The following is a 12785-nucleotide window of genomic DNA, read 5'->3' on the forward strand; positions in this document are numbered from 1 at the left end:
GTCCGTCTGCTGGGCCATTAGTGTGCACTGCTGAAGTTTTCAGTTTGTCTTCACGAAACGTTGCCTACATATCAATCTAGTCCTGCAGTGTTCCATTTTGCTACGCATTTTCCTTTTTAACTTCAAATTGTTAATGCATAAAGGGAGTTAGAATAAAACTCGAACGTTGATTTTCTGAATCAGGTATAAATTACAACCAATAGTTCTTAATGAAACAAGGGGTTTTCGGGTAGCCTAGTGGTTAAAGCGTTCGCTCGTCACGCTGAAGACCTGGGTTTGATTTCCCACAATGGTACAACGTGTCAAGCCCATTTCTGGTGATATTGCTGGAATATATTGAGAGCGGCGTAAAACCATACTCAATCACTCTTTTTGAAACATACAAGGGTTGATTGATAAGTTCCAAGCCGCACACTAAAGGAATTGCGTAATAATGAAAGATTTGGTGTGTGACATTTCATGATGCCATAGAGGTATATCCACAAATACACGAGTCGGTGGAGGAAATTGTTTAGCTCTGACAAGACAGTAAAAAAGTTAAGGAACTGTGACCCAAGGAAAATGGGCACTGCTCAGGGATACGGACTTCTCCGTCAAACCTCGTACATCTAACTGAAAAGGAGCTGATGCGTTTTACGAATTATATATTTTGAAATTGTCTTAATTGTTTCAAGTGTTTCGTGATATTAATGAAAAAACAGACTGTGGGAGTTAATCTTAAACGTAACCCGAACCTGTTTTGGTTGGTTTGGTTTGGTTTGTTGTTTAAACAATCTCCAGTATTTCACACAAGCACTATGCTTCAACGAGAGGGGTGGGGTGGGAGTTGGCATCTTGCACGTTGGTTGGTTGGTTGTTTAACGCCACACTCAGCAATATTCCAGCTATATGATGGCGGTCTGTTAATAATCGAGTCTAGACCAGACCACCCAGTGATTGACATCATGAGCATCGATCCAAGCAATTGGGATCGATGACATGTATCAACCAAGTCAGCGAGCCTGAGCTCCCGATCCCGTTAGTCGCCTTTTACGACAAGCATAGTCGCCTTTTACGGCAAGCATGGGTTGCTGAAGACCTATTCTAACCCGGAATCTTCACGGGTCTCCTTGCACGTACGAGGCAATATCTACGAGTGAAGGAGTATGTGTGAGTGTATGTGTGTTCGAGTGAGCGTGTGTGACTGTGGTTGTGGGTGTGGGTGTGTGGTTTGCACTGCTATCAAAAAACACTGGACAACCTTGGATTTCCGGGAGTGAGTGAGTGAGTTGGGTTTAACGCCGCTTTTAACAGTATGCCAATTATATCGCGGCGTGTCAGCTTAATGTGGGAGGAAAGCCCTAAGTGATGCAGGTCTCAGACGTTTACCACTTCAGTGAAACCCACGAGCACGGGTGTGGTGCTGACAAACCTAGAAACATAATCGGGGCGAACGGGGATTCGAACCCACAACCATAGGTTTCTGGCGTGCCCAAGGGACGCAACTCTGCACAGCGAATCGCGGCGCCTTAGACGACTGGGCCACCCGTGCCCCCGGATTTCCTGTCGTAAGGTACGTGTACAACTTCTATAATGATATTGTGTGTACTCCAGACCAGTCGTTGTGTCGTCCACAACAGTGAAGGCGGTCTTGTTCACGCTTATGCCACCCTATAACCGTATGAGCATGCTGAACAGCCGCCACGTCATCAAATCTCTCATCAGAGAAAACCACACACCTGTGAACACCACATGTTAAATGTTGTCTTGCCCATTGCAGTCCCAAGGGATTTTGGCTTGAGATTAGCGATATTTCTAATGTTTAGGAGAGCAATTTCTTTTGTATTTTATACTTCTCGATATTTTAATACACAACGTCTGCAAGAAGTGGGAACATTATGTTTTTCCTGCGACGCAGATGTATTCTATTTTCGGTAAAAAAATAGAAAAATTCTATGTATGTTTATCATTTATCAATGTTACTATTATTTTAATGTTTCATATTTAAACTATTGTCCGCTGTCTATATATATGTTATAGAAATGGCGCTGAAAGTTGGACAGCGTTTGCACAATCCATTTGACCTTTAAATGTCAATAAAACAAAACAGAAATTGTCAAACGTTTTAAGAGTCGTTACGTTTCCATTGGTTACACTCCACTGGGAAGTGATGAAAACAACTATAGACACAAATCTCACCTCACTCACTCGGCTCGGCTTAACTCGGATAAGTGTAGATTACAGATAAACAGAGGTGACAGCCATGGTCTGTATAAATATTCTCATAGCAGATCACATATACACCTTTGCCCTTTTCGCTTCAACGTCAGATTCGAGGGATCAACCTCTTCATTGTCGTTGAAATTTATGTAAGAAATCGAAACATAATTGTTGCCGAAAATAGTTTGGTACGCGGATTCATAATTATACATATTACTGTTGTTGGGTCCGAACTGAGGTGTCCCATTGAATGAATAAATAAGCAATAGTATCATGGAAAAGAGCTTCAGACAGATAGGCAAGTAGGTCAATGTTCTATACTAGATGTAGGGCGGTCGGGTAGCCTAGTGGTTAAAGCGTTCGCTCGTCACGCCGAAGACCCGGGTTCGATTCCCGACATGGGTACAATGTGTGAAGCCCATTTCTGGTGCCCCCCGCCGTGATATTGCTGGAATAATGCTAAAAGCGGCGTAAAATCAAACTCACTCACTCACACTATATTAGATGTACTGTAAAACATGCAATTATATTCGACCCCAACAGGTTTTCTTCAGCGATGTCGGGAACTACATTTACTGTGCATGACTTTGGTGAACATCTCATCTTCATCCCTCAACCTCGGAGATGAGGTGAACTGGGGTTTAACGTTGCTTCCACGACTTTTGCACTTATTTAGCAACGTGTGTGTGTGCATGCCTGCGTGCGTGTCTGCTTGTACTTGTCCGACTAATGCCGATTCTATTGTACCAGCCAACTGAGATGCCATGCCGCAGTTTAACATGAATTCCCACTTACAGTATACTCCGAGCCGACCAGTTTTTTTTATTATCCCCTTAATAACGAGCGCCAGGCAGGGTAACAACAAGGACCATATTTTAACGTCTTTTGGTATGATGCGGCCAGGGATCGAACCCCGGACCTTCCGCTCTCAGGGCGCCACGTTAGCGGTCTTTTCATGCACTGAGCAAGGAATCAAGTTGACGTTTGTAATCCAAAGAATATATGATCTGAAAAGACAAGTGCTGGTTATCAGTTTTTTGAAAGGGGTCCGTACCATATACCTTTATCATACAGCTTGCTCTACAAAATATGGAACTTGGCCTTTGATGTAGGTTGGTAATGTGCGTGTTTCAGTGAGAAAGTGAAGTCGTCATGTAGTTGATCCCGGCAAACCATGAATTCCGATGGCTCAATGGAATGTTTGTTTGTTTGTTTGTTGTTTAGCGACGCACTCAGCAATATTCCAGCTATATGACGTGGTCAGTAAATAATCGAGTCTTGACCAGACAATCCAGTGATTAATATCATGAGCATCGAGCCACGAAATTGGGATCGATGACATGCATCAACCAAGTCAGCGAGCTTGACCACCCAATCCCGTTAGTCGCCTCTTACAAGCATAGTCGCTTTTTACGGCAAGCATGGGTTGTTGAAGACCAATTCTCCCCGGATCTTCACGAACCCCAATGGAAAGTTAACTGTTTATCTCAGAGTTGTATTTGTCACTAGGATTAAAAAAAAATAGGTTACTTGTTTAAAAAGATGTCAAAAGTTGAGATTGAAATATTTTTTTATGAATGACAAAAAGCTGTTCTTCGGAAGAACGATAAATCGTTTGATATATGCAGTAAATTATACGTATGTATGCTGTCAATATACACTTATGGTTTTGATATCAAAGTTAAACAATAAAACTTCTCGCCTTCACAAACAACTAAAGAACGCCAACCCGCGTCAACAGAACGATCTCTCTCGTCGCAAAAAACGATCTCTTACCTATAGTAAATCTTTCATTAAGGACATATTGATGTCCTGAATGAGATCAATGATACATTCCAGTGTTGATACGAACACTCGTCTCATGTCCGTGATATAAGCTCGGCAACACGAGATGGAATTCGAGCCCTGCATGTACATTACATACTGTAAGAGTAAAGTCTTTATGATATACCTGCACAGGTCATGTGCGAACTGAGTCGGATCAATTCTAAGGCAAGTGAGGGGCAAGGCTCCAGCAAGTAACCTAGATAGGTTTCTCAGAAGATCAAGAATTTGTTTGGTATTTGTGAAGGAAAAATGGCAGCGGGAGATTACCTTCTTTTTTTAAAAAATACTGTAAGTAGAGGTAAATGTCCGAATGACTTTCCATTCCTTAAAATAACGGAACGTTTAAACAATAGACTGACGTCACTGATGTTATAATTGAAAAACTAATCATTTGATTGGCAGATGCTGTTATGGTATAACGACCACTGGTGGTTATACTAGGAGGAATGCTGCATACTGCATTCTTGTGCATGTTCTCATTTCTGCTGGTAAACAGAGAAATTAGATAGTAATTTATTTTCTTTTGTGTTGGTGCTTCTTATCTTTCACTAAAGCCTTGTTGTAGAGGCATTGTGGGTCATCTCGTAAACTACTGGGATAAATAAACAGAAGACGACTTAGGAATCGGTGTGAACAGGTGCGTACGTGCCCATTTCTTATGTATATAAATATACTTGTTATATTGCCGATTGCTCACCGACAGTCAATGTGTACTACGTTTATCTGGCTCAACTTCTAATGCTTATGACCTGGGGAAGTTGCAAATTCAGGTGAGTCTGTTGACATCATTTATCCGTGTATTATACCATGAATTTGGAAATTCTGATTGATCAGTCAGAGGTTGTCAATTCACAATAAACGCCCTCTGAAACAGCCGATTTGACGGCCATAGACCTAAAAAGTACGTCTGAGGTGAAATAATATATTTTACATGTTTTTCTTTTCATTTCTTCACAAATACATTGCGCAAGAGCAAACCAGGTATCCCTCTCCAATACGCTTCAGTTAACCTTCTTGTATATATCAAAAATCGTTTGCTGAAACCACTTAAGTATAAGTTTGTACATCCTTCTTCACCGAATGACCTTTATTTCTAGTTTCAGGTCACAGCAATAGCACTATTCCTGCTCTACCCCCTAAATAATGCATTCTGAGGAAGGTTACCATGGTTGTTAGTAGGGGCGAAACGTTACCGCAAGGTCACCATACCATAAATACATATCGCGATAAGGGGCGGTCGGATAGCCAAGTGGTTAAAGCGTTCGTTCGCCACGCCGAAAACCTGGGTTCGATTCTCGACATGGGTACAATGTGTGAAGCCCTTTTCTGGTGTCCCCCGCCATGATACTGCTGGAATATTGCTATTTAAAAAATATTGCATATTTATTTATGGAATAAAGTCATACTCACTCACTCACATATCACGATACACATATTAAATTGCGTGGATACGTCTTGACTATAATTATTTCGGAGCATGTTCTTAAGGAAAAGCTAGCCGTAGTCATGTTCCTAGCTGCTATTTTTAGTTGTGAACTTGGAACGCTAATTACAACACAATTTGAGATATTTAACTGACAAAATTAATTGGGGTAATTAAACTAAATTAATATTTTTTAGCAAGTTTGTTTGTTTGTTGTTAACGCCACACTCATTATACAATATTCCAGCTATATGACCGTCAGTCTGTAAATAATCGAGTCTGGACCAGACGATCCAGTGATTGATATCATCAGCATCGACCAACGCAATTGGGATACGATGACATCAACCAAGTCAGCGAGTCCGACCACCCGATCCGTTAGTTGCCTCTTACAAGCATAGTCGCCTTTTACGGTTTTAGCAAGTGAAACGTCTATATGGATACAGAAGAAAACGTATCGTGTATCGTAAGGCTGCATGAAAACTTATGATTCACCGATGTACAGTTTAACACCTAATTGTCAGCAGCTTTATTTCCCACACCTTGGGTAGATGGCAGTCTCCATGATCAGTGTTACAGAGCCGGACCACCTGAGCCCCGTACCTGTGGGGTAGATGACACAGTCTCCATCATCACTGTTACAGAGCCGGACCACCTGAACCCCATACCTGTGGGGTAGATGGCAGTCTCCATCTTCACTGTTACAGAGCCGGACCACCTAAACCCCGTACCTGTGGGGTAGATGGCAGTCTCCATCTTCACTGTTACAGAGCCGGACCACCTAAACCCCGTACCTGTGGGGTAGATGGCAGTCTCCATCATCACTGTTACAGAGCCGGACCACCTGAGCCCCGTACCTGTGGGGTAGACGACACAGTCTCCATCATCACTGTTACAGAGCCGGACCACCTGAGCCCCATACCTGTGGGGTAGATGACACAGTCTCCATCATCACTGTTACAGAGCCGGACCACCTGAGCCCCATACCTGTGGGGTAGATGACACAGTCTCTATCATCACTGTTACAGAGCCGGACCACCTGAACCCCATACCTGTGGGGTAGACGACACAGTCTCCATCATCACTGTTACAGAGCCGGACCTCCTAAACCCCATACCTGTGGGGTAGATGACACAGTCTCCATCATCACTGTTACAGAGCCGGACCACCTGAACCCCGTACCTGTGGGTAAGACGACTGTCTCCATGAGACAGGTAGGTCAGTAGTCAGGCAGGTAGCTTACTAGTCAGGCAGGTAGGTCATTAGTCAGGCAGCACAGGCCACAGGTCAGGCAGGTAGATCACTAGTCAGGCAGGTAGGTCACTAGTCAGGCAGGTAGGTCACTAGTCAGGCAGGTAGGTCACTAGTAAGGAAGGTAGCTAACTAGTCAGGCAGGTAGATACCTAGTCAGGCAGGTAGGTCACTAGTCAGGCAGGTAGGTCACTAGTCAGGCAGATCAATAGTCAGGCAGGTAGGTCACTATTCAGGCAGGTAGGTCACTAGTCAGGCAGGTAGGTCACTTGTCAGGCAGATCACTAGTCAGGCAGATCACTAGTCAGGCAGATCACTAGTCCGGCAGATGGGTCACTAGTCAGGCAGGTTGGTCACTAGTCAGACAAATAGGTCACTAGTCAAGCAGGTAGGTCACTAGTCAGGCAGATAGGTCACTAGTCAGGCAGGTTGGTCATTAGTCAGGCAGATAGGTCACTAGTCAGGCAGGTAGGTCACTAGTCAGGCAGATAGGTCACTAGTCAAGCAGGTAGGTCACTAGTCAGGCAGATAGGTCACTAGTCAGGCAGGTTGGTCATTAGTCAGGCAGATAGGTCACTAGTCAGGTAGGTCACTAGTCAGGCAGATAGTTCAGGCAGGTAGGTCACTAGTCAGGCAGATCACTAGTCCGGCAGATGGGTCACTAGTCAGGCAGGTTGGTCATTAGTCAGGGAGGTAGGTCACTAGTCTGGCAGATAGGTCACTAGTCAGGCAGATAGGTCACTAGTCAGGGAGGTAGGTCACTAGTCTGGCAGATAGGTCACTAGTCAGGCAGATAGGTCGGTCACTAGTCAGGGAGGTAGGTCACTAGTAAGACAGGTAGGTCACTAGTAAGACAGGTAGGTCACTAGTAAGGCAGGTAGGTCACTAGTCAGGCAGGTAGGACACTAGTCAGGCAGATAGGTCACTAGTCAGGCAGGTAGGTCACTAGTCAGGCAGATAGGTCACTAGTCAGGCAGATAGGACACTAGTCAGGGAGGTAGGTCACTAGTCAGGCAGATAGGTCACTAGTCAGGCAGATAGGTCACTAGTCAGGGAGGTAGGTCACTAGTGAGACAGGTAGGTCACTAGTAAGGCAGGTAGGTCACTAGTCAGACAGGTAGGTCACTAGTCAGGCAGGTAGGTCATTTGGCACATTGGTGAAACCCACATGCACAACCAGCATCATAAACAGGGTGATTCTGGAATTCTAAGCCACATCCTGTCATGAGTAAGGAGTGGAACTCTGCATAGTGAATTGCCTCGCTTTAGGATGACAGGGACCCAAGCCCCTCACCAGGAAACAGTAATCCAATAACAACCAGCATAAGAAACTCTGAGGAAGAACCAAACATAAACAATAATAACAAGCACAGCAAACAACAGTGTGATTTCTTGGGTTTATTATATACATATGTACACTGCAGTCACTGGAGCTGTGGTCAAACAGCCTGAGCTGACGTGGATGGTGTGAGGTCGATGTTGGGGGTGGTGGCTGTGTCGTTGCTGGGAGTAGCGAGGGGTGTGGCGGCCGAGAACAGAGTGTCCATGGCCCCCATCAGCTCCAGCAGGTCCTTCATGTACAGCATCTCGTAGCCCAGCACCTCCTTCAGCTGATCCAGCTGGTGGTCCAGCTCCGTCCCTTGACCAATCTGGTCAGAGTACAAGTCTGCAACACCAGCGGAACACATGCAAGTTAGGAATTGTGAGTGATTGAGTGGGAAGAGAGAGAGAGAGAGAGAGAGAGAGAGTTCTTTGAAAACAATTTCAGTTATATCACTTTGGTGAAACCCACAGGCATGGGTTATTTAAAACAATAACAATCTTGGTTCTCAGGCATCATCAGTAAATCCCCTTTGAGAAGACACATTTTCACACAAGATTAGGAAATGGCTTTAAAATGTTCTCGTGGGTGTATTTTTACAGCTTTATGTAAAGTATTCCTACAGCAACCACCACAGGCTGGCCTGCAGTCAAGACTTACCAATGAGGAGATTGGCGACATCCGTGAGTGTGTGGGCAAACCTCTGGTCTGTGATGTGTCTGTAACAGATCAGTACAGTAAGTGGTGAAGTGCAGTCTTGCCCGAACTGGGTTGCGATGGTGGTTCTTTTTGGTAACAATAACTTCCAAGCCTACTTAATACTATAAATAGATCCATGTAACAGGTTCATTGTATCTATGAACATGCTACACTGTAGCCATCTTTGCCACTTGGCGAGGTACCTTCTCCTATAGTTCAAAAGACGCAACAACAAAATTGTCTGCAAAACTGTCTCGAAATGTTTTATGTTATTGATTATTATAAGTGAGTGAGTGAGTTGGGTTTAACGCCACTTTTAACAGTATTCCAGTTATATCACAGCCTGTCAGCTTAATGTGGGAGGAAAGCCCGAAGTGATGCAGGTCTCAGACATTTACCACTTTGGTGAAACCCACGAGCACAGGTATGGTGCTGACACACCTAGAAACAATAGGGGCAAACCGGGATTCGAACCCACAATCATAGTTTTCTGGCGTACCCAAGGGACGCAACTCTGCACAGCGACTCGTGGCGCCTTAGACGACTGGGCCACCCATGCCCCCGATTTTATACAAATAATAACACTCGACAAGGTCAATATGCGAAAAGAGGAGCCCTCAGACCAAACCCATAAGGTGGTCTGATTGCTGAAGAAATCGGGTCCGAGAGTCTTAGTTTCTGTGTATTGATCTTGTCAAGAGTAATCATTTGTTTATGAAGCCTCAAAACTGTCCTCTGTTTCATTACAGTATCTTAGCGGCGAACTGTCAAATGTTAGTACCAGACACTATCTTGTTTTCTAGCAGATGAGTAAATATCCATGACATGACAGGTCAATACTGATCATGTAACAAGTCAATACTCGAGGTCAGTGTCAGACAGGTGATATGGGGGTCTACATCGAAATGCATTGTCTTGTCACATCGTAAGGGTTAACCAATGGAATTGCAAGATTTTTGATGGAGTTATAACAATTTCTCTTATTGAACACATAGTGTTACCTCCTGATGAACTTCATGATAATCTTGAGGTAGGAGTGAGGTCGACCTGCCAGTGCTGCACGCAGCGCTCCACGACGGATCAGCTCCTGGATCACGCTCACTGTGATCTCCGGCCTGTTAAACAGCGTCAGCTTTGGCTGCAACAATACCGCTGAACTTCAACATCCATAATTCATCATAACAATGATTATCACAGGAGCTATATTAAAGCCTAAGTTTAGACAACCAAATCCCAGATAAACATGAAGTGTGATCAAACAAAATGACATAGGGGCCTCACTGGACGTCAGTCTGGCAATCAATCCTTTCAGTCCTTTCATGGCTGTTGTTTTCAATACATATTTGTTCTTAGAAAGTTAATACTCAATTCATTAGAAGTAGTTTTCTGTTGTTCATCTGATATTTTAGAAAAAAGCCTCTTTAACAAAGTCAAGGGGATTGTTAGATGACACGTAGTCATGGCCCTTGTCTCCAGTATACTCACATTGAAAGCTGTGTCCAGGGCTTTAGAATACTGGAACTTCCTGAAGTAGACGTCATACTTGGCCAGGTGCTCCCTCCTCTTGTGTTCCACCACTAGGTCGCCCTGCACACAACATCACAATGTAAGGCTCTGTATGTGCACAACATTACAATGCAAGGCTCCGTATGTACACAACATCACAATGTAAGGCACTGTATGTACACAACATCACAATGTAAGGCTCCGTATGTACACAACATCACAATGTAAGGCTCTGTATGTACACAACATCACAATGCAAGGCTCTGTATGTACACAACATCACAATGCAAGGCTCTGTACGTACACAACATCACAATGTAAGGCTCCGTATGTACACAACATCACAATGTAAGGCTCTGTATGTACACAACATCACATTGTAAGGCTCTGTATGTACACAACATCACATTGTAAGGCTCTGTATGTACACAACATCACAATGTAAGGCTCCGTATGTACACAACATCACAATGTAAGGCTCTGTATGTACACAACATCACAATGTAAGGCTCTGTATGTACACAACATCACAATGTAAGGCTCTGTATGTACACAACATCACAATGTAAGGCTCTGTATGTACACAACATCACAATGTAAGGCTCTGTATGTGCACAACATCACAATGTAAGGCTCTGTATGTGCACAACATCACAATGTAAGGCTCCGTATGTTACACTGGTTACGGGATATACCTGATATCATAAACTTGTCACAGGATATACCTGATACAGGTTACAGGACATACCTGATATCATGCACTGGTTACAGGATATACCTGATACAGGTTACAGAATATACCAGATACCATGCACTAGTTACAGGATATACCTGATGTCATGCACTGGTTACAGGATATACCTGATACAGGTTACAGAATATACCTGATATCATGCACTGGTTACAGAATATACCTGATACCATGCACTAGTTACAGGATATACCTGATGTCATGCACTGGTTACAGGATATACCTGATACAGGGTACAGAATTTACCTGATATCATGCACTGGTTACAGAATATACCTGATATCATGCACTGGTTACAGGATATACCTGATACAGGTTACAGGTTACAGGATATACCTGATATACTCTGGTGACAAGATATACCTGATTTCATGCACTGGTTACAGGATATACCTGATATTATACACTGGTTACAGGATATGCCTGATACAGGTTACAGGATATACCTGATACAGGTTACAGGTTACAGGATATACCTGATATACTCTGGTGACAAGATATACCTGATTTCATGCACTGGTTACAGGATATACCTGATATTATACACTGGTTACAGGATATGCCTGATATCATGCACTGGTTACAGGATATGCCTGATATCATGCACTGGTTACAGGATACACCTGATACAGGTTACAGGATATACCGGTACCTCATATACTGGTTTATAGGTTCTACAGTTCTCAGGCTAGATCGGTACCCGACCACATGGAAGATGTAAAGAGATTTTACTACACTTCTAACACTAAATTAGGACAAGGAATGTTTGAAGCCATCTTCACATTAACATAAACATGAAAAAAGAACCATTATCACTTGATTACCTCCACAGCTTCATTACCCTCAAGCAGACATAAGATAACCTGATTCTATAAATCAGAATCAGTCATTCAGGAACTACCGCGAGCACAGGTTCATCCCCTCTGATCACAGCCAGCTACATGGAAGGTGAGGTGAGGTGAGGTGAGGTGAGGTGAGGTGAGGTGAGGTGAGGTTGGGTTTAACGTCGCGTCCAAGATTATTGCACTTCTATACGGACGTGCATGCACGTGTGTGTGTGTGTCTGCTTGTACTAGTCCAGACTGATGCCGATTTATAGTGCTAGCCCACTGAGATACCATGCCGCAGTTTAACATGAATACCCCACCCAGAAACAGTATACTGACTCCGAGCCGACCAGTTCTTGTTTAAGCCCCTTAATGCCGAGCGCCAGACAGGGTAACAACAAGTACCATCTTTAAACATCTTTTGGAATGACGCGCTACATGGAAGGAATGTCTACACACACTCATCACACACACACTGTGTGTAACAACAGTCAAGTGTCAAAGATCAACAGCTATGGGTCTTTTCTTTGTTGTAATACGCCAGTCAGCAATAATCCAATATTCACGGCAGTCTAACATGTTTAAATAACTGAGTCTGGGCCAAGCAAACCAGTGGTTGATATTGTGAGCACCATCTCATGACATGAGGGTATGTTGGCACACAATCAACCAAGTCAGCGACCCTGAAGAGTTCATCTAATTTAGTCATCTAGCAATAAAAATTCTGCTCGGGACCACGTCTAATGCAGGTCCCCATGTGGCCTCACAGATACATAAATAGTTACTGCAAAGATACTGATGATCTCATATATTCAACACATCAAACAAGATTACTGAACTACAAATTGTTGAAATCTTACCACATAAAGCTTTAAATTTGTGATCTCATAATCCACATTAATATCTACAAAAATATACCTTAATACGTTCATATTTCACTCATTAAGGTAATTGGTGTATAGAGTGTATTCCCAGTTTATT

The 12785-nt window shown here is 43.4% G+C and overlaps 1 protein-coding gene across 1 annotated transcript in view; it reads right to left on the reverse strand.

Annotated features, from left to right (window-relative positions):
• Nucleotides 1-8083: 8083 nt before the first annotated feature.
• LOC124149505 (U3 small nucleolar RNA-associated protein 15 homolog) overlaps nucleotides 8084-12785 on the reverse strand; it is a 119581-nt gene continuing 114879 nt past the window's right edge. The window contains exons 10-13 of the mRNA XM_048394290.1: nucleotides 10206-10307; nucleotides 9722-9858; nucleotides 8682-8740; nucleotides 8084-8366 (exon numbers count right to left, since the gene is read on the reverse strand). Coding sequence (XP_048250247.1) covers nucleotides 8140-8366; nucleotides 8682-8740; nucleotides 9722-9858; nucleotides 10206-10307 — 525 coding nt within the window. The 3' untranslated portion in view covers nucleotides 8084-8139. The remainder of the gene's footprint in view (nucleotides 8367-8681; nucleotides 8741-9721; nucleotides 9859-10205; nucleotides 10308-12785) is intronic.

This window comes from Haliotis rufescens, unplaced genomic scaffold (assembly GCF_023055435.1).
Source record: "Haliotis rufescens isolate VD_foot unplaced genomic scaffold, xgHalRufe1.0.p SCAF_1, whole genome shotgun sequence".
Classification (NCBI taxonomy): Eukaryota; Metazoa; Mollusca; class Gastropoda; order Lepetellida; family Haliotidae; genus Haliotis; species Haliotis rufescens.